Genomic DNA, 21,598 nt, shown 5'->3' with positions numbered 1-21,598 from the left:
TATATAGCCCTGCCTAGACTGTGCTCACAGTCAAATGGAGGGCATAGAGACACAATAATAATTTTAATTGAATGCAGTACATTTGGTGACATAGATAGATGCAAGGTCCTATAGAAACATACAGCAGGGACATAGCCTTACTGAGGGAAGATCTTGACAGATGAGTAAAAAGTTGTCTAGGTGAAGAAACAGGGTTAGATGAGCGTGAAGGGAATTCCAATAGAAAAAGAAGCATAAGGGTGAGTCAGAGTAGTAATTTGTGTGGGGAGTAACATTCAGCCCAATATTGTTGACTCACAAAGCTTATGTGGGAATTATTAAGATATGAGTCTGGAGAAATGGGCAGGGGTGAGAAATGGAATATGGTTGGTCTTCTGTGCTAATTACGGCACTTGCATGAAATAAAAACTATAACAGTAAAAAGGGAAAAAAAGGTAAAAAGAAACCCAGTTTTATTTGAATAAAGTTACCAAAATATTAAAACAACCTGCCATATAATAATATTTGTGCTTGCCAACACACTAAATACAATATCTACCCTAATTTTGAAGTAATGAGTAGTGTCAATATTTTGAGGTATTTACAACAATGTAATGTCATATGCCAATATCTATAACTTTTATTGGTGACAATCTGTGACAAAATCATAGGTACTGTTAAGGCTACCATAGTTTGCGTCTACTCTCACTATCAAAGAAAATGCTAATATAACTTTAATTATAAGTTAGTGAAAATAAAGACGCATTTTTTTTTCTCACTCAAGATCATAGAACCCCTGATTTCTATCCATGGACTCCATGGGTGTTTGTTTATATATGGCAGGTTAGGCGGGCCTATTTAAAACAAAGGTCAGATGGGGTGCCTGGATGGCTCACCTAGTTGAGCCTCTGATTTGGGCTCAATTCATGATCTTGCAGTTTGTGAGTTTGAGCCCCACATTGGACTTGCTGCTATCAGCACAGAACTTGCTTCAGATCTTCTGTCCTCTCCACCCCCCTCCCTCCTCCACTCCTACTCGAGCTCTCTCTCTCTAATATAAATAAAATATTAAAAAAAAATTAAAACAAAGGTCAAATTTGCTTTCTAGCAGGGCCATGCTTGTGGCTGTGTTGGAGATAGATTTGAAGGTGGCCAGCCAGCCAGAGAGGATTCTAGCATGGCAAAAGCACAAGAGAGAGCTATCTGGATCTGAGTCACGGATCATACTGGTAGGAATAGAAAGAAGAGAGTGACCTAAGAAATATTTAGGAGTTAAATTCCTGAGAACTTAGTGACAGATTGGATGTGGTGGATGAGAAAAGTAGGCATCCCCAGATTTACAGCTTGGGTAGTAGAGTGTATAATGGGGAAGGGGGACAAGATTGTGGTAGTGGCTATGGGAATGATGGTGAGTTCTGTTTAGGAAAATTGTGGTAGTAGCAGTGAGATTTTGAGTAGTGATGTCCATGTTGCAGTTATAGGAGTTGGAAGCATTGGAGGAACTGTCTGAGCTGGAGGAACTGATTAGTGAGTAAACAGGTAGTTGTTAAAACTAGAGAACAGATGAGGCTATTTAAGAAGAGGGTATATGGTGACAAATACCATGGGCAGAGTGCATCCTTGAGGTACACCAATATTTCATGAACAGGTGGAAGAAAGTAACCCACGAAAGTGTTAAGAGAAGAAATAGAGAATTAAGAGGGGAAACAGGAGAGAACGTATAGATACCAAGGGAGTACAAGTTCCCAAAATAAACATTTCTCAACGGTCTCAAAAGCATTAAAAGATATCCCATTAGATAAGGATAGAAAAATATTCCCTGGGTTTGATGAGATAATTGATGATCTTTGCCAGGGCATGTTTAGCTGAATAGTGGATACACAAGCTAGGAGGAAGAGAGAGAGCAGTGACTTTGGGAAAGAACAAGAGGGAAAGAAGTGGAATCTGCATCAATTTGGAGAGAAACTAGAGAACATCTGTAATTAAAATGCATCAGAGAGGGAGACACTTAACATATACAAGAGAGATTATAATGAGTGGAGTAACTTGTTGGAGGGAATGGAAGTGCCCAGGTTGTGTGTTAGTCTGTGGATGGTAGGAGGGGCACCACAACCTCTGAAACAGAAGGAAAGTGGTAAGGCCATAACCTGGGAACTGGACTGCCCCAAATTTCTTGACAAAGTAGAAAGTATTAACTATGGAAAGTGAGTGGTGATAGGTGGCTTGAGAGCAATGATGCAGATCTGAAATAATCGCTGAAGAGAAAAGGAGAGGTAATTTACAGATGCCAATAAATGTATTACTTTGCTTACCTTTCCTCAGTAATGTTTATAGATAGCGTTCTCCATACCCTTGACAAAATCTTGTCTGTCCTTTCCTATTCCCTCTCATGGTAATTATTTTATTGACAGAGAAATGCAATTTGAAATATCAGCTTACCCTTATGTGGAGTGAAGTCTCTTCCTTTCTTCTCCTTTCAAAAATGGATATGGATTTCAAACTGTGGCTTTCTAGAGATGATACTGTCAACATGGATGGCTTTGATGATAGGAATTTTAGAGACTTAGGTAGGACAAGGTGGTTGTACTTGGTGAGGCACTGTACATATAAAATAATGTAGGCACTGACATCTCTTCTACTTACAAGGCAGACTAGAGAGAAACAGATATGGAAAGAAAAGTTTTCAAAATATACATTACTACATAGAAAAGTATTAACAAATTGAGGGAAAGTTTTTAAAACTTTTATAATTCTTGAGCTCATCATAGAGGTTTTCCTTATGCATAATAAGATCAGGGAAAATATTGATTACTGAATTTAAGATGTATGATATGAGAACTTCCTCATGTGTTTGGTTCTTTTGACCCTTTACACCATACTTATCAAGGACCTGTTCATCATAATGAGGCCTCCCCAATTAGTTTCTTTATCCTTAAAATTCATTCTAAGACATGTGGATAAATTTTTCACTGAATTATTTACTCCTCAAAGCAAGTGTTATTTCTAAAACTCAGTGGAGAAGTGGGTATCTACTCTTTTTTACTTCTAAGGAGAGAAAAACAAACATAGATCTCTGGCTTGATTATATTGACCAATACAAAGTTATATCTAAACAATGAGTTATAAAACATTATATATATATATATATATATATCTGAATTTGACTTTTGCTTCTCTTTTCCGACATAGGAAAACATTATAATATTCTCTGGAGCAGGAATGGAGGGAAAGACCAGAGGTGACACATCTAAGACTAGATAATAACACACAAAGTCTTTAACATCTCTCAGAACTATCCTTCAATCCCTTCTACTCACTTCTCTTCTGCTGTTCTCTTTAACCGTTGGGGTTCCACAGATACCTGTTTGTGTATTTGTTGACATTGTAAAACAGAGTCCTTCTTCAAGGCAAGAATTGTGTCTTATTCATTTATTGTTTCATGCATCCCTAGTACCAGTTCTAGTATTTGGAATAGGTTTTATAAAAGAAATGCTAGATAGGGGCACCTGTACCCCAATGTTTATAGCGGCACTCTCAACAATAGCCAAATTATGGAAAGAGCCTAAATGTCCATCAACTGATGAATGGATAAAGAAACTGTGGTTTATATACACAATGGAATACTACGTGGCAATGAGAAAAAATGAAATATGGCCTTTTGTAGCAACATGGATGGAACTGGAGAGTGTGATGCTAAGTGAAATAAGCCATACAGAGAAAGACAGATACCATATGGTTTCACTCTTATGTGGATCCTGAGAAACATAACAGAAACCCATGGGGGAGGGGAAGGAAAAAAAAAAAAAAAAAAAAAAAGAGGTTAGAGTGGGAGAGAGCCAAAGCATTAGAGACTGTTAAAAAACTGAGAACAAACTGAGGGTTGATGGGGGGTGGGAGGGAGGGCAGGGTGGGTGATGGGTATTGAGGAGGGCACCTTTTGGGATGAGCACTGGGTGTTGTATGGAAACCAATTTGACAGTAAATTTCATATATTAAAAAATAAAAAAAAAAAAAAGAAATGCTAGATAGTAAATGATTGAATGAAGATAAGATATTGTTCATGCTTAATTGAAATATTCATTTCAATATCAATTTTCTCCTAGGAAATCTTTTGTTGATTATCTTTGTGAGTTATTTTGGAACCAAATTACATAGACCTATACTGATTGGTGTTGGATGTGTGGTTATGGGTCTAGGGTGTTTCTTACAGTCTCTACCTCATTTCCTCATGGAGCGGTAAGTACTCAAGTTTCTGATTATTTCATAGATTCAACTTTGGACTGTATGGAATGAAACTTGAAATTTCCTTTCTAGGAGTAAAGTTTCCTAAAAGCACAGAACACTGCAATGGGAACTGGAAGATGCAGATTCCATTCCACTGGTCCACTGTGCTCTTGGCTGCCTCACTTCATTTATATAGTCATATTTTTCCATATATGAAATAGAGATTTGGGATTTTATGGAGTGAAGTCTGATGAAATGATTTTTAGGACCAGGCAAAATTATCATATTGCACAAAGAGTTGTCCCCTGCCCCTTCACCATTGTCCATATTACTAGTTTTGAAGAGAAGTTACTTGCAATTCTTTTAGTTCTTTCTTCTTCAATTTGCCTCCATAGTTCTAAGTAAATATTTAACCTTTTAGTTTTTAATACTTTCATGTTATGTCATATATTTTGATATCTTACTATAAAATTATATTCACTATTTCCATGTGGACGATTATGTAAGTATCTTTCACCACTGAACCATGCTATTATTTTCTTTTAATATTTTTCATTTTTATTGGACTTCATAATTGCTCCTTTTTTATTTGATTCATTTTCTTTTTATCTCTCACTAATCATCAGCAAACTCTCCACTGGCAGGGCAACATCTCAAAATACTCATACATATCACAAGTTTTCATTTTTGCCTTAGAGATACCTCTATGTCACCAATTCTCCATTTTCAGTCTGAACTGGAATCTCCTTAGGCTTGGTGCATGGCTCCTTCCTTGAAATTTTTCCTCACCATTATCCTTGGGAATTTGCTTTGCTTCTTTCCTGTATTCAGTTAACTTAGATCCTGGATATCATATCTTCTACTTTTTTACTCACTCCTTTTTTTTGGAAAACATAATCTAATAGGTTCCTGAGAAAATGTGTAAGAGACATAAAAATTTTAAGACCTTGAACATTTGGAATTCTACTCTCACACCTGATTAATATTCTGGCTGATATAAAATTCTAGGTTGGAAATATTTTCCTACGGATTTTGAAGACATTGTTCCAATGTTTTCTAGTTTACAGTAGTACTGTTGAGAATCTTGTGCCACTCTAATCCCCATGACCAGTTCCTTTTCTCTGGGAGCTATTGGGATTTTCTTTTAAGCTACAGAGTCTGGATTCATGATAATTGTCTTAGTATAAATCCTTTTCCTCCATCATGCTAGGTGTATTCAATCTGGGCATTTGGAGAATTTGTATTGTTTCTTTGATAATATGTCCCCTCCCCATTTTCTCTTTCTAGAACTTCTACTGCTTGAATTCTGCATATCCTGTTATATATTTCTCATCATTTTCTCCAATTTTATATCTTCTTGTCTTTTTGTTACTTTTTGGGAGATTTCTTTAACTTTATCTTCTAAAGCACTGAATTAATTTCTAACTTTTGCTATCCTATTTTTAATTCCCAAGGACTCTTTTGTTCTTTGTATCTTTTGAAGGAATATTTTGTTCTTCTTTCAAGAATATGATGTCTTTTTCCAACTAAATTTGTTCATCTATCTTCTTTGTCTCTGTCTTCTCTGAGTGTATAATTTTTATTTGTCTCTGTCTTTACTATTATAGGCTTTCCTCATATATCTGGTGGTTCTTGGTTATCTATACATATTTAAGAGAGAGGAATAACACAAGCTACCTGGAACTTCTGTGTATGTGTGTAAGACTTAATTAATGGAAAATTTCTTTGTAGGGTGATTGTACATGGCCTGGCTGTGTATTAAGTGACTCATAACTGCCCATAAACTATCTTAGGCAGGGATTCTCCAATCTGTTTTCCGGGAGGTAGAAGCTTGGTTACCAGCACATGGGAGTGGAAATCTCACTTTTCAGTATATGGATTTTTTAAACCTAATATCCCCAGTTTTTAGTATATCCTCCCTATCCTCAGTGTGTTTATTCAGACTCTAGAGTCAAAAGCCATATTCAGTTGAAATGACAGAGGATGTCTAAAAAGGCTTAACTGCTCCTTATACATACTTGAAAGCAATCCCCTTTTTGGACCATGCATCCTCTCACCTTTAGAAGTATCTTCTCTCTTGACTGAAGCTTTCCAGGGATGTGTGGCATGTGTTCAGTTGCTCTCGTACAGGCAATTACTCAGTTTTATGTTTCTCATATCTACTAATTCAGTGATCATTCATTTATCTACTTTTCCATTTTCAAAATCCTATTAAACTCTCTCTTCTTGTCAGATGTTCCCTTTTCTTTATCCTCATGGCATTATGTCTTTTCCTTTTCTATTTTAAAATCCAGTTACTGCCATTTTGCTGATGTTTTGGGAATGAGCGGACATGTGATGTGTTATTGGGTTTTAACTCAATAATCTAAATGAAAAAGATATTTTAGCTCTCAGATATTTCTGAAGGGATCAGAGGCATCAAGACAAAGAATATCTACTGTTCTTTTATTTCCTATCATATCCTATCCTGTTCAAGACAATGTTGAGTAATATTCAGCAATTTTGTCATTTCTTTCTATACTCTGCCAAAGGTATTATTTATTTTGTCTGAAGCTTCCATGTCTCATGGTACCATGGGTGTGGAAACAGAAGCCTTAGTCCACAGTTCACAGCCAAACTCTATGGGTATGACTGGGCAGTGTTTCTAAGGGGAAGGTATTTTAAACATTTTTATTATGTTCTGTAACATATTAGGACTCTTGGTGACATCCAAGTATAACACTCTTGAGCTCATTTGAAACTCAGAAAGGCAAGTTTTCTTTTGGCTTTCTCTTATCTAATAGAAATATAGAAACCAATCCAGTGTAATTTCTAACAAAGAGAGACTTAGCTGGACATATTTCCTCCATTGTTGCAGCATATAATTTACTTTCTGAGAAAGGGCATGTGGATCTTCTGGTAATATGCCTAAGATAAATGGTCACAGTTTATTAACACTTTTGTTTTCATGAGAAGAGAAAAAGTCATTAAATTGTGCTGTCACAGTGTTTAAGATTCTTCTATGGTTTCTCATGATGGGTAAATGCTTTGTTTCTTTTAGAGGGTTAATGAACAGGTGAAGGAATTATTGTTTGGATTCTCAGAAAGTGAGAGTATATTTCTTATTAGGAAACCTTAGAGAATCCAAAGTTAGAGAACTGCTTTATTGTGCTGTTTTTTCTCTCCCCGAAGCCTTTATCTTCTTAATTATGCTTTGTTGAGTCTATTATTTTTCTTGGTTCTTGTTTCTTATCACACAGTAATTAGTTCCAGGAAATGATCACCTAAAAACCACCAAAGGTCGATGTCAGATGATTTGGAAGGTAGATCATCCACATACAGATAATTGCAAACTAGCTATCAAGGGATTGTACATTGAGAGTGAGTGGCAAGTTCTTTTCAATAATATTAATTTATGATGATTAGGTGGCAAAGACAAAAAGATACTTTCTTTTCTGGATTTGGATGTTGTGTCTTAAGTGAAGCAGGAGTTAATAATCTGCACAATGCTCACATTGTCATCGTTGGCTCCTTAACATCAACATGTTTTCCCTGTGTTCATACAGATATGAATATGAATCTACAGTTTCAGTTTCAGGCAATTTGTCCTCAAACAGTTTCTTGTGTATGGAAAATGGAACCCAGATTATCAGACCAACAGAAGATCCATCAGGTTGTCCACTTCATTGTATTGCTTTCTGTTCAGTGAATTTGTAACTGGACACTTTCTGCTGGGGGGCTTTGAATGTTATTAAGTTTGGTTAAGTAAGCAAGTAAATGAACAAAACATATTTTTTTCAGGGATTTTGGAGGAGATCGTGGAGGGGATTAGGAATGGCTTATATCCATTGGCTTATATCCATCCAATAACATTATAAAATGTTATTCCTCTTATATTTGAATATATTTAATAACAATGCCTTATCTATTCTTTGAAATGGTTATTTAAAAATAAGCCGAAGACATCCGTTCGAGGACCACTTAGAGTTAATTCCACAGAGGAAAACACGTTAGAAAGATGGATTTATGCTGATGATTTGTAAATGAATAATAGAGATAGAAACAAAAAGATTTGTGTTATATCACTGATCTTCTATAGCACAGAAAGGAAGCAAGTATGCTCTAACTCTGATTTACTCTATTCTCTTTCTGCTGAACTAGGAACTTGTCTTTCTGCCCTACTTCTTCCTCCCTACCAGAGATACTACTTTACAGTCTGACACAATAGTGGTGCTTCTTCTGGCTTCCTTCAATCCCAGGCACCAACATGCCAGCTTCTGCTCCTTCATATGCTAAGAGACAAACAAACAAACAAAACCAAAACAGTGACATCAAGAGTGGCCTATATACTCTTCTTTTGCCAAAGACTGACTAGGTCCTATTTTCTATTTTTTTCTTTAAATATGCATTGTAGTGGATAAATAAAAATTCTTTGATCACCAGATATTTTGTATTTTGCCCTGTGGTAGGCCTAGAGTTTGACTATGACCTCTAGATACAACTTGCTATTCTCACCACAGAAAAAAATTATGAATACCCAGAAATTGACATTATGATTTTCTGGACTAGGAATGACTGAGAGATAGACATATAGATAGATATATAGATAGATATTTCCAGGCCCAGCTGTGCTCAGGACCCTCACATCTTTGGGTGCCCAGCCAGATTATAGAAGATGAAAATAAGTTGTCATTCACGTTCCTGAACATGACCCTACAGAGTGTCCTCCTGGCTTGGTAGCTATTTTGGCTTAGAAAAGAATTGGCTGAAGCATAAGAGACTGTTAAAAACTGAGAACAAACTGAGGGTTGATGGGGGGTGGGAGGGAGGGCAGGGTGGGTGATGGGTATTGAGGAGGGCACCTTTTGGGATGAGCACTGGGTGTTGTATGGAAACCAATTTGACAGTAAATTTCATATATTAAAAAATAAAAAAAAATAAAAATAAAATAAAAAAAAAAAAGAAAAGAAAAGAATTGGCTGTTTTCAGACGTGCTTATCTTCATCCCTTTCAATAACCTTTGGCCTAATAGTTATTATTCTACTAAGCAGTGCTGCTCCAAGGATTGGGGTGGATTTCTTTGTTAAAAGATTATTTGGCGGTTACAGTAAACAGTAGGTTCTATAGAGAAAATGTGATTACTACCAGTTAAATATTTTTAGTTTTTGTGAAGTGGTTAGAGCTGTAGAGAATTAAAACTTCAGTGAGATTATTATTTAAATCATATAGTATCAGCTCTAGGGAGAGATATTTGTAGGTTTATTTTCTCTTCCCAAAGTTAGTGTAGAAATCGGACAGCTCTCATAGTAGCTAACTGGGTCTAGTAGCTAGTGGCAAACTGTTTCTTTGGAGGGAAAAATAGTTCTGGTTTTTAGTGTTTGTCAATTTCCGTCAAATACTGCCATCAAACTGCCAATATGTTGTCACTAAATACTAAACTGAAGAGAGATGTGTATACTACTCATCTCTCCCAACCTAGTAGTAACTGGCTCCAACATACCATTTATATTTGCCATACCTAAGTACACTGTCAGAAAATGCAACTGGAATGGCCCAATGATTCACTGCTGACATAGTAATACAAGTAATTGAGAAGATGCCATGTCACATAAGAACTGTGAAATGTTTAACAAAAATTTAGAATTAAGTATTACTAATACTTTACTACCAAACCATGAATACAATGTATCTTTTTTCTTTTAATACAGAGTGTGTGAAAGAAGTTAAATCATTAATGTGGATGTATGTACTAGTAGGCAATATTATACGTGGAATTGGTGAAACTCCCATCATGCCTTTGGGTATTTCCTACATAGAAGATTTTGCCAAATCTGAAAACTCTCCTTTATATATTGGTGAGTTTGAAAATCTGCCTTAGCCTCCTTTCAGGAAAGTTAGTTTCTTAAGGGTGGATATCAGTTATTTGGAGTCAGTGATTTCCAGAATGACGAGCAAAGTACCTCGGCACAGCTGGCCATCAATGAAAGTTTGCTGAATGGAGCAATTACATGCTAATTCCAAATAAGCCACTTTGCTAATTCTGCTTCTTTCTATTGAAAATACTACTAATCTAGTGCCCCAGGAGTTCTCTTTGATTCGTCCATTTCTTTGGCACCATTCTACATCAAATATATTAAGTGATTTACCAATATTTTCTTTAAAATGTCCCTTATTATTCAAATGTCCCTTACAATTTTCATTACCTCTATTTTTTGTTCAGGTCTTCATTACTCCATCTGTAGATTATTATAACATCTCCATTGGTCATTTTATTGCTAGGATTTTTAATATCAATTTCTTATCAATGTTTTTGCAGTACAATTTTCTCAAACATTGTTTTGATTATGTCTTCTCTACCAGTTTATATAACATACTGGCTTTTTATTTACTATCTCTGATCTCTCCACTTATTACAGCTCTGTACTCTAGTTTATTTAGTTTTTTGTATAGTTTCTCTTCATCACAGTCTCTCCATGCTAGTCAGATTTTTCAGATTCTTCACAAATCTCTGGTTCATATTCTTGGTTGTGTTTCTGAAAATTTTCTTTTCTAAAATTGATCAGTGTCATCTCCGACAATAATCAATTTAAGATCTACCCTCTTAGGTTGTCTTCCAATCTCCTAAATAGTCTTCATTTATTATGAATAACTTATTTATATTTTTTAGTTATTCCATCTGTTGTTAGCATAAAAGCATAACTTTTAGTACAGAAACAATTTTGCCATTACTGTAGACATATCTTTTAAGAACTGGCAATGTCAAAGAAGGTCAAAGAAGACAGGAACAGAGCTACACATAATTGGAAAAGATCAAAATATTTACAGATCCTTTACCCCAACGAACCTTTGGCACTTTTTGATGCACTGATTTTGCAATAACTTTTTTCAATGTTTTTCTTTTTGGTACTTTCAAATCCCTTCACATACTTATCTTGAAAGAATACAAATGCTTGCCTGTAATAAATTAATGAATACCTTTTTATATGTATTTCTTTATTCAATAAATACTAGGATGTATATTATATAGAAATAACTGTGATAATGTCTATATGTTCTAAGGTCAATAAGACAGTCCATATGAGGTTTAGTATATAAATCGCTACATAATTATAAATCAATCGAATTTGATAAATATCTCTGTGTAGTTAATTTTTTTAAATAGACTTAAAAATTAAATAAATAAATGTGTGTGTGCATGTAATTAAATAACTATAAATCAGTTAGCTATACAATTGAGGAAAATACTTCCATGTATGGCTCTGAAGTTTAGAAGAGAACATAAAATCTAGAAATGAATTTTGAGAATCATATATAGAGAAAATAAATTAAGAGGGAGAAATGAGTTTTCCAAAGGAAGCCATATATATAGTGAGAAATCCTACATTAAAATACTAGAGAAAACTTTTAGTTAGTGAGTAGAACATAAAGAAGAAAAAGCAGGGGCACTTGGGTGGCTCAGTTGGCTACTGTCCGACTTCAGCTTAGGTAATGATCTCAGGGTCCATGAGTTCAAGCTCCGCATCAGGCTCTTTGCTGACAGCTCAGAGCCTGGAGCCTCCTCTGGATTCTGTGTCTCCCTCTCTCTCTGACCCTCTCCTGCTCACACTCTGCCTCTCTCTCTCTCTCTCTCTCTCATATAAATAAAAATTAAAAATTTTTAATAAAAAAAATAAAGAAGAAAAAGCAAAGGAGTGGTCACATGGGGAGAAAGTAAAACAATAAAGGCATAGTTTTATGAAAGTATTAGGAGGAAATGCCAAAAGAGGAGCTAGCAAGCAATGTCAAATAACATGAAGACTAGGAGGATGGAGACCAGAAAAGGACACTGAATTAGTGACAAAAATAACACTGGTCTTGCCTGCAAGTGCTTTGAGAAGAATGTGGAAGAATTTGGGTAGATTCAGTGAGTGGTGAGGCCATAAGTGTAGAGTGTAGTGAAAGGAAAGAAAGCAGGGTAGATGTGAGATAGTATAACCAGAGGGTAGGAGAGATTGAACAAACACAAATAAAGACATGTTTAATTGAGCAAGATCTCTGAGAAGATAGAAGGGGATGATGTCAAGAAATGTGGTATGTATACTGGGTGGGCTAGCCTATGGAACGGTGGAGAAGGCAGAGACACTGGTGGAGACATATTTTGAAGTAAGGAGGAACAAAGTTGAAGAAGGTCATGTCTTGGTTTTCAGGAGCTGCGAGAGCTCAGCCTTGATTCTGAATTGTAGATATGCTAAGAACTAATTGATGATGAAATTCCAGATGAGTAAGCAGTCGTGAGGAAAGAGGGGACTGATGAGTATGGAAGATAATGTGGAGAGTAAGAAAGGAGATCATGATGAAAGTGAAGAGAAGGATCAGTGACAGTGAGGACACAGCCAGAGGAGGCTTCAAGTTGGAGATGTGAGAGTAAAGCTTTCCTGAGGAATATGCCACAAGAAATTTACAGGGTGTTACTTTAGAATTCCTCCAAAAATGTGCCTATAGAAAGCAGTAAAAGAATCTTGCTCTGTATTGTGGCTTTGTCAACAGCATGATCCCAGCCTATGCTGCCACAGCAGATTTTTACCTGCAATTCATCATGAAAGAGAATTTAGAGGCCTAGAGAATGCAGTTTTACATTTTGAGGCTCTTTTTTTCCACATTTACAGAACAAACTTGTTACTTATATGTACACTAAGCTTCATTTTCTTACAAACTGAAAGTTTAAGGCAAACATATCTGAGGCAAAAACAAGTCAGGCTCTAGACTTATGGAATTAGGACTCTTTATGGGGGTATATAACTATATTATAACTTTATATTTTCATTTATTTTTAGGGTTTGTAGAAACAGGAGCTATCATTGGTCCTTTGTTTGGACTTTCATTAGCATCATTCTGTGCCAATGTTTATGTTGACACTGGATCTGTGAACACAGGTAATTCAATACGATTATTTATAGTATCAATAGTAACAGAAAGTAACGTCAGTTGTTATCACAGTTAGTTGTTGCCTTATTTGACCCTTGGTTAGGTAAATTGATTCCACTTTTCAGGTTCACAAATTGGAGTGAAAGAGTTTAAAGAATTTTTGAAATATTTCAAACCAGTGATCAGGAAAATAAGTTAAAATGCTGACCTTCAGACTCAAAATCCTGTGCTCTTTCTATGGCACCACAATCATGTTTCTTATTTTCAAGAGATTTAAAGATATAGGTCTGAATTTCTTTTAATCAAATAATCATTTGTTTATAATTAAATAGAGCTTGTAGTTATTTAATAAGTATCTACTAATAAGTTCCTTATAGGATAGGCCAGATAAGCAAAATAATTTATTGCTAGACAATACTGTAATACCACATATTGTCAGACAAATGTTATGAATGTCTAAGTTGCATACAAATTCTGAACTTGAATAAAACCTGAGAACTGTAATATTAAGAATTTTCTACAGTTCATGAAGGAAATAGTGACAAGCTAACGAAAATGTGTATATTTCTTTACAGATGATCTGACCATAACTCCCACTGATACTCGTTGGGTTGGTGCATGGTGGTTTGGCTTTTTGATTTGTGCAGGAGTGAATGTGCTCACTGCCATTCCGTTCTTCTTTTTGCCCAAATGGCTTCCAAAGGAAGGACTAAAGAGTAATGCAGACATCATTAAAAGTGACAAAGAAGAGAAACAAAGAGAAGAGGTCAAGAAGAAAAAGGATGGAATCACTAAAGGCAAATATAAATACTATATAATTTATTTTTTATTTTATACAGATGTGTCTGTATTTCAGTCTAACACTATAACATGCCAGACTGCATTAAGACAATTTGTCATTAATAGTGAGTAGTCAATAATGTCTAACTAGTCTGAGTCTTCCTGTGCTACTATATGGAAATAAGTGATATAATTTCAAGACAAATTATCTGTGGTCAGCATTTATATAAAATTTTATATCAATTCAGGCACTAAATAAATAAATAAATAAATCCCCATTTGCCTTTAAAAAAATCTATTTTATATAGAACATAAGTCTAATTAAAAAAAATTCAAACAGAACAAAAGGAGGAAAAAATATACACTATTTCAAAGTGTATACTTCTGAAACAAAAACTGTTAGCTTAACTTGAGCTTCCTGGAAGTTAAGGCATAAAAAGAATACATGAAAGGTCATATAATTCTCTATATTTGATACAGAGAGGAATAATAGTTCTTAAAGAGAAACTGTTCTCAAGTAACACATTGCAATTAAAGAAAAACATTCTCATATGATGTATGATACAGTAATACTGAACCACATAGTAGTTCTTTTCCAGCAAGTGCAAGTGCATATTTCATAGAACAGGTTTTTTTTTTTTTTGGATAATCTTCAATAAAAACTCAAAGAATAATTTACAGAAAGTGTTTCTGTGGGAAACTAAGCTAAGGTAGTCTAAGTATTTAGTGTTCAAGAACACTGATTCTCAAACTTGGCCATATATTGGAATTACTTGGGAAATTAGAAAAAAATATTGATGCCTAAAATTCTGTAGTATTCCCAGGTGTGATTTAATTAGTATGAGTTATCACCTGGGCCTTGGAATTCTTAAAGATTGTTCATTTACAAGATGAAGAGAGACTCAGTTTACTTATCTGTAAAATGAGGTAATAATAGTACTTTTAATATAGAGTTGTTGTGTGAGGGTAAAAGGAATTCTGGCACATTACTGTTATTACTGCTAATAGTATTAGTGTCATTACTGTTGATGTTGCTACTTCTACTATCACCCATAAATTATAATACCAATCTGCACAGAACTTTTATTAACGATTACACATTAACTTAAGCTAGTATTAAACATAATACTTCTTAGATCATTAGGAGTCAATTCAGAACCTTTAAATTTTCAGTGATCATGATTAACAATTCTTTTTGAAAGGTTGATGTGGACTCATAGAGGATTTTAACATAGAATATTGTTTGTGATCTGCAAGGTCCATTTTCAAAACTAGGAAAGAGGTGAGCTTAGTATGAGAGATATAGAAAGGAAATTTGAACTACTGAGACTCGTTTACTAGGACAGAGATGTCAACAAACACGTACAACTTAAAAAGCTCCAAAGTGCTCTGAACACAACTCTCTCACCCACCATGTACTTTATTCATATTTGTGATATGAATTCTACAGCTAAAATAGTTTTCTTTGCATCGAATTGTTCTTCCTTCTCTCCCAATTTATTTGTTCTTTGGATTTTGACAGTTTATTGAGAAAAAAAATACACAATAAGGAAGGAAATCAAGACAAAAAAACATGAAGATAGGAAAAGTGAAAAGTAACTATACATGAGACTTTGATCCCAAAAAGGTGGCAGGGCAACCCAGAATATTTGCAAGAGATGGGCCACAAATTTGGCTTCGAGCTGTGTCAGTCCACACCGACAGGGGAAGTTTGGGTTATATCATTTACATAACCCTTAGTATGTTGTACCAAATGAATCAAGATCTCAGAGAGTGGGACCTGGGCGTTTGTATCTTAAAAGATCCCCAGGTGATTTCATTGTGTACCCAGTATGAACCACTGGCAGGACCAAAACTGTTGTTCTGAGGAAGAAGAAAAATATCCGGTACTTGACAAATTATATCCCATGAATACCCACATATATCTTCATTTTGAATGTTGAGGAATGATAATATCAATATTTGAGTGTGAACTTTATCAAGTTTACCTCCTTCTAAACTTTAAAGAACAGAACAAGCATCCTTCATTCTAGATGATCTCTAGAGAAGAGAGGATATTCAGAGAAGGAAAAAGAGAAGGAAAAAAAAGGAAATGGTGTGAATGCAGACAATATTTTCCCTAAGACACAATAGTAACTTAATGATGGCAAAACCGTTGTGTTCTGATCCCTACCCAGTCAACTGCATTATTGACTTGCAGAAGGTACCAAAAGGATATAGCTTTAGCTTTCAAGAGGTACAAACAAAACAAAACACACATTTAAAAAACAGTATGAGCATTATAAATAGAAAAATGTAATTTGGAAGGGAAGTTGATGTTTTAGAAAAAGTAAATCTTAAAATGCAAAGCCAAGCTAGTATAATACTGCTGTCATTCTTTCATTTCAGATTTTTTGCCATTCATGAAAAGTCTTTTATGCAACCCAGTTTACATGCTTTTCATACTAATAAGTATTATACAGTTCAATGCATTTGTTAATATGTTCACCTTCATGCCCAAATATCTGGAACAGCAACATGGAAAATCAGCTTCAGATGTAATCTTTCTAATTGGTATGTTTATTCTCCTCTGTATTAGTAGCCCACTTGTTTTTTTTTTTTAAACCATGAAATGGTGAACAGTGTGATGATGTGTCTAGGAGACTCCTAAATTGAAATACATTGAGATGTTTCTGTCTCTGGTACATTTCCCCCTTCCATTCTTCCGGGAAATCAACAAAGGGAAGGAAGGAAAGAAGCCAGGAAATCCTGGCTTTTTTTTCTTCTGCTCTCTCTCCAATCAGAATGCAAGTTCAAAATATTTGTGGAATTCTTGGGGAATGTACCAATTAGAGAGAGTTTTTAGGTAGGCAAGCCATTAATATGCAAAGGAAACCAATGCTAATTCATCAGGAGTCTGTTTTACTTTTTTAACTCCAGTTTATGAATTCTGTCTCTCCTTAGTTCCCTGGCCCTCTGGTGGTGTCTTTGCAGCACAGGCATTCTTATTTTCCTGTGACCACATTAACTTCGGTGGTATTCCTCTACCTTGGGTTTCTCCTGAGATCTTTTGATTGATCTGAAAAGTGAATTTCTTAGACTACCTGGATCCACGTCACATAGAGTGCTTGTTAGAAGTTAAGATACCTGGCACCCACCTCAGACATACTAAATTAGACAATCTGGCGTGGGACTCTGGAATGGATTTTTAAACACTCTCCCAAGTAGATGTGATGTGCTTCTGTGACAGACCCTGACATTAAGAATGCCATCAAGGGCTGTCTTTTTCTTGTTTTTTTTTTTTTTTTCTTTTCTTTTTTTAGGGAGAGGGACATGAAATGTAAATACACTTGACAATCACAGGCTCAGCAAAGTAACCTTCTAAGGTACTTTGAATGAAGTCAAATTCTTAACAACTAGAGTCGGTACAAACAATGCCAAAATCATATTAATCATAAACTACTGGTTAACTTTGAATTGCCACTCCTGCCTGAATCATTAGAAAAGAGATGTAGATCATGATCCCTGCATATAAGAAATTTACAACCTACTACAATAAATTAAATGAAGGACAGTGATAAGAGTCTTAATATACTTTGACATTGTGGAGCATTTAAAAATCTCTCTGTATGTAATATGTAAATAAGTGGAGATAATAATCAATCAGCTTTCTTCACTGTGAGTTGGACCTAGATGGTTTCTTATGTAAGACATATTAGATACCATATTTGTTCTTTTGCTAAATCACTTTGTAAACAACATTTTACTTACATTTATAGGTATTTATAACTTACCTCCAATATGCATTGGATATATAGCTGGTGGTTTAATTATGAAGAAATTCAAGATTACTGTCAAACAAGCTGCCCACATAGCATGTTGGTTATCTTTAACTGAATATCTTCTTCATTTTTTGTGTTTTCTCATGATCTGTGATAATTCTTCAGTTGCTGGCATAACCACCACTTATAAAGGGTATGTTGTTTTCTAATGAATGTCATACTTTTAGAACAGTTAATGACATATTTTATTCAATGATTACCCAATGACCAGATCATTTGCTAATTGGAATTGATAGCAATAATCCATGGTCTTTCTCTTTCCTCCATCTGTCAGTTATAAGCCTATCCCTCCAGGCTAATAGGGTTAGTTAGTTTATGAGTGCACATGTATGTGTGTGGGCTTGTTTTTGGATATCCTAGTAGACATTAAAGTGGATATCAAAGAAACTGCCAATAGTTTTAGGTTGCATTAGGGTATGTTGTTCATATATTTTATACTCTCATAAATGGGTAAAATTAAGAATTAACTATACAATCTTAATCACCTTTATATGTTTCCACGATGGGCTTAAATCCAGCATAACTGAATCCGAATACACGATATTTTAATTCATATGTAAATTCATACATTTGTGTAATTATGTCTCTATCATTGAATAGTTCTAGATTTATATTTGAGGGTAATCTGAATTTATAGGAAGGTTATGCATACTGATATCACCTCTTGTATTTTGAAAATACATATCCTAACAGGTGTGAGGTGATATCTCATTGTGGCTTTCATTTCCATTTCTCATAACTGGTGATATTAAGCATCTTTTCATTTACTTATTGGCCATTTGTATGTCTTCTTTCAAAAAATTTCTATTTAATTCCTCTGCCCATTTTAACACTTTATCTTATCCAAAAGACCAAGAAGCAATCTTCTGCCTATTTTAAAATCATATTGGTGTTTTTTGTTATTGTTGTTATTGAGTTTGATTAGTTTTTATATATTTTGGATATTAATCCCTATCAGATATATGATTTGTAAATATTTACTCGCATTCCATAGGCTGCCTTTTCACATTGTTCATGATTTCCTTACTGTCCAGAGCTTTTTAGTGTGATGTAGGTCCGCTTGTTTATTTTTGTTTTTGTTACTTGTGCTTTTTGGTGTCCAATCCAAAAAATCACTGTCAAGGAGTTCACCCACAATGTTTTATTCTAGGAATTTTATGGTTCTGGGTCTTAAATTTAAGTCTTTAATCCATTTGAGTGTATTTTTGTGTATATAAGTTAGGGATCTGCTTTAATTCTTTTGCATATGGCTGCCTAGTTTCCCAACATCATTTATGAAGCGAGTATCCTTTCCCCACAGTAAATTCTTAGCTTGTTTGTTGTAAATTAATTCACCACATATGCATGGTTTATTTCTGCATTCTTTATTCTGTTCCTTAATCTTTGTGACTCTTTTTTATGTTAATACCAAACTGTTTTTATTACTATTACTTTGTAAAATAGTTTGAAATCAGGAAGTGTGATATCTCTAGCTTTGCTCTTTCTCAAGATTGCTTTGGCTATTTTTTTGTGATTCCATACAAGTTTTAGAATCGTTTTCTATGTCTATGAAAATGCCACTGGAATCTGTATAGGGACTGCACTAAATCTGTAGAGTACTTTGGGTAGTATGAACATTTTAGCAATAATAATTCTTCCAATGCATGGCCATGGAATAAATATCTTTCTATTTATTTATGGCCTATTTTGTCTTTAACAGTGTCTTATAGTTTTCAATGTAGAGATTCTCACATCCTTGGTTAAATTTATTCCTTAAGTATTTTATTCTTTTCATTCAATTATTGGATTGTTTTCTTTTTTCTTTTAATAGTTTGTTGTTACTGTATAGAAACAGAACTGATTTTTGTATACCGATTTCCCATCCTTTAACTTTACTAAATTAATTTATTAGTTCTTGCCATATTTTGATGGAGTTCTTAGGGTTTTCTATATATATCATGTCACCTACAAATAGAGATAATTTCACTTCTTCATTTCTGATTTGAATGCTTTTTATTTCTTTATCTCACCTAATAGCTCTGACTAGAATTTCTTGAATAAAAGTGGACAGGATGGACATTCTTATGTTGTTCCTGATCTTAAAGGAAAGCTCCCAGCTTCCCATCATTGAGTATGTTGTTAGCTATGGACTTGTCATAAATGGCCTTTGTTATGTTGTTAAATTTCTTCCATATGTAATTTGTTAAGAGTTTTTATCATGAACGGATGTTGAATTTTGTCAACAAAATAGATGCTTTCTCTGCATCTATTGAGATGATCATATGATTTTTATCCTTCAATTTGTTAATGTGATGTATCACATTGATTGGTTTATGTATGTAGAAACATTCTTGTATCCCTGGAATAAAACCCACTTGATCATGGCATATGATCTTTAGAATGTGTTGTTGAATTCATTTTACCAGTATTTTATTGATAATTTTTTGCATTTTATATTCATCAGGGATATTGTCCCATAGTTTTCTTGTAGTGGCTGCATCTGACTTTAGTATTAATATGATTCTGGCCTCATAAATGAGTTTGGGGATGTTTCTCCTCTTCAATTTTTGGAAGAATTTCAGAAGAATTGGTGTTAATTCTTTAGATGTTTGATAGAATTCACTAGTGAAACCATCTAATGCTGGGCTTTTCTTAGTTGGGAGGTTTGTGATTATGATTTAATCTCCTTGCCAGTAATTGATCTATTCAGATTTTCTATTTCTTCATGATTGATCTTGGTATGATAAGTGTTCTAGAAATTTACTCATTTCTTCTAAGTTGTCCAATTTATTGTTGTATAATTAATAGTTTTGTCTTATGATCGTTCATATTTATGTGGTGTTGGTTGTAATATTTCATCCTTAATTTATAATTTTATTTATCTAGTTTTACTCTCTTTGTGTTTTTCTATTTCCTTGATATGTAAAGTTAGGTTGTTCATTTGAGGTCTTTTTTTTCTTCTTAATTTATGTGTTCATACTATAAACTTTCTTTTTAGAATTCCTTTTGTTGCATCCTAGAAATTTTGGTATGTTATGGTTCCATTTATTTGTGTCAGAATATTTTTTTATTCCCTTTCGATTTCTTCTATGATCCAGTGGTCATTTAGGAGTGTGTTGTTTAATTTCCATATATTTGTGAATTTTCCAGATTTCCTTCTTTTAATTGATTTCTAGTTTCCTATCATTGTGGTCAGAACAAATACTTGATATAATTTCTATTTTCTTGAATTTCTTGAAAATTGTTTTGTGGACTAACACATGATATATCCGAGAAAATGTTTGTGTGCTTTTTAAAAGAATGTGCATTCTGTTGCTATTGGATGGAATATGTTGGATTTGTGTATGTCTTGTAGGTGTCTATTGTATCGTTCAAATCTGCTATTTCCTTATCGATTCTCATCTAGGTGATCTATCCATTGTTGATAGTATGGTATCAAAGCCTCTATTATTGTATTGTTGTTTATTTCACCTTTTAGTTATGTTAATATTTGTTTTATATACTTGGGTACTGCAATATTGGGTACATAAGTATTTACAATTGTTATATCTTCTTGATGAATGAATTTCCTTTTGATTTGATAACTTTTCGTGGCAGTATGGCTTCACAACTTTAGCATAATCTTTTATGTATTACTATAGTTCTTTCCTTTGTATGAGGCTTACATTAAAGTATATTTATAGCATCCTATTTTATGTTAACAACTTGACTTTGATAGCATATGGAAAATATATTTGTATTTCTCCCCACTCACATTTTAGGTTAACATTAAAATTTACATCATTATTACATGGTGTATCTAATAATGTATTATTCTAATTATGGTTATTTATTTTTTTTTAACTTTAAAACTAGAGTTGTTAGTGAATTAATTATACACCATAATCATGATGTTAGAGAATTTGACTTTGACTATATATTTACCACTACCA

At 34.1% G+C, this 21,598-nt stretch overlaps 1 protein-coding gene across 1 annotated transcript in view; it reads left to right on the top strand.

Annotated features, from left to right (window-relative positions):
- SLCO1A2 (solute carrier organic anion transporter family member 1A2) overlaps positions 1 to 21,598 on the top strand; it is a 55,730-nt gene that overhangs the window by 6,454 nt on the left and 27,678 nt on the right. Inside the window, exons 4-10 of the mRNA XM_042948444.1 lie at positions 4,083 to 4,215; positions 7,749 to 7,855; positions 9,891 to 10,037; positions 12,996 to 13,094; positions 13,662 to 13,883; positions 16,255 to 16,419; positions 17,625 to 17,820. Of these exons, the coding sequence (XP_042804378.1) occupies positions 4,083 to 4,215; positions 7,749 to 7,855; positions 9,891 to 10,037; positions 12,996 to 13,094; positions 13,662 to 13,883; positions 16,255 to 16,419; positions 17,625 to 17,820 (1,069 nt within the window). The remainder of the gene's footprint in view (positions 1 to 4,082; positions 4,216 to 7,748; positions 7,856 to 9,890; positions 10,038 to 12,995; positions 13,095 to 13,661; positions 13,884 to 16,254; positions 16,420 to 17,624; positions 17,821 to 21,598) is intronic.

The sequence above is a fragment of the Panthera leo genome, chromosome B4 (assembly GCF_018350215.1).
Source record: "Panthera leo isolate Ple1 chromosome B4, P.leo_Ple1_pat1.1, whole genome shotgun sequence".
NCBI lineage: Eukaryota > Metazoa > Chordata > Mammalia > Carnivora > Felidae > Panthera > Panthera leo.
This window is presented reverse-complemented; position numbering and strand designations above follow the sequence as displayed.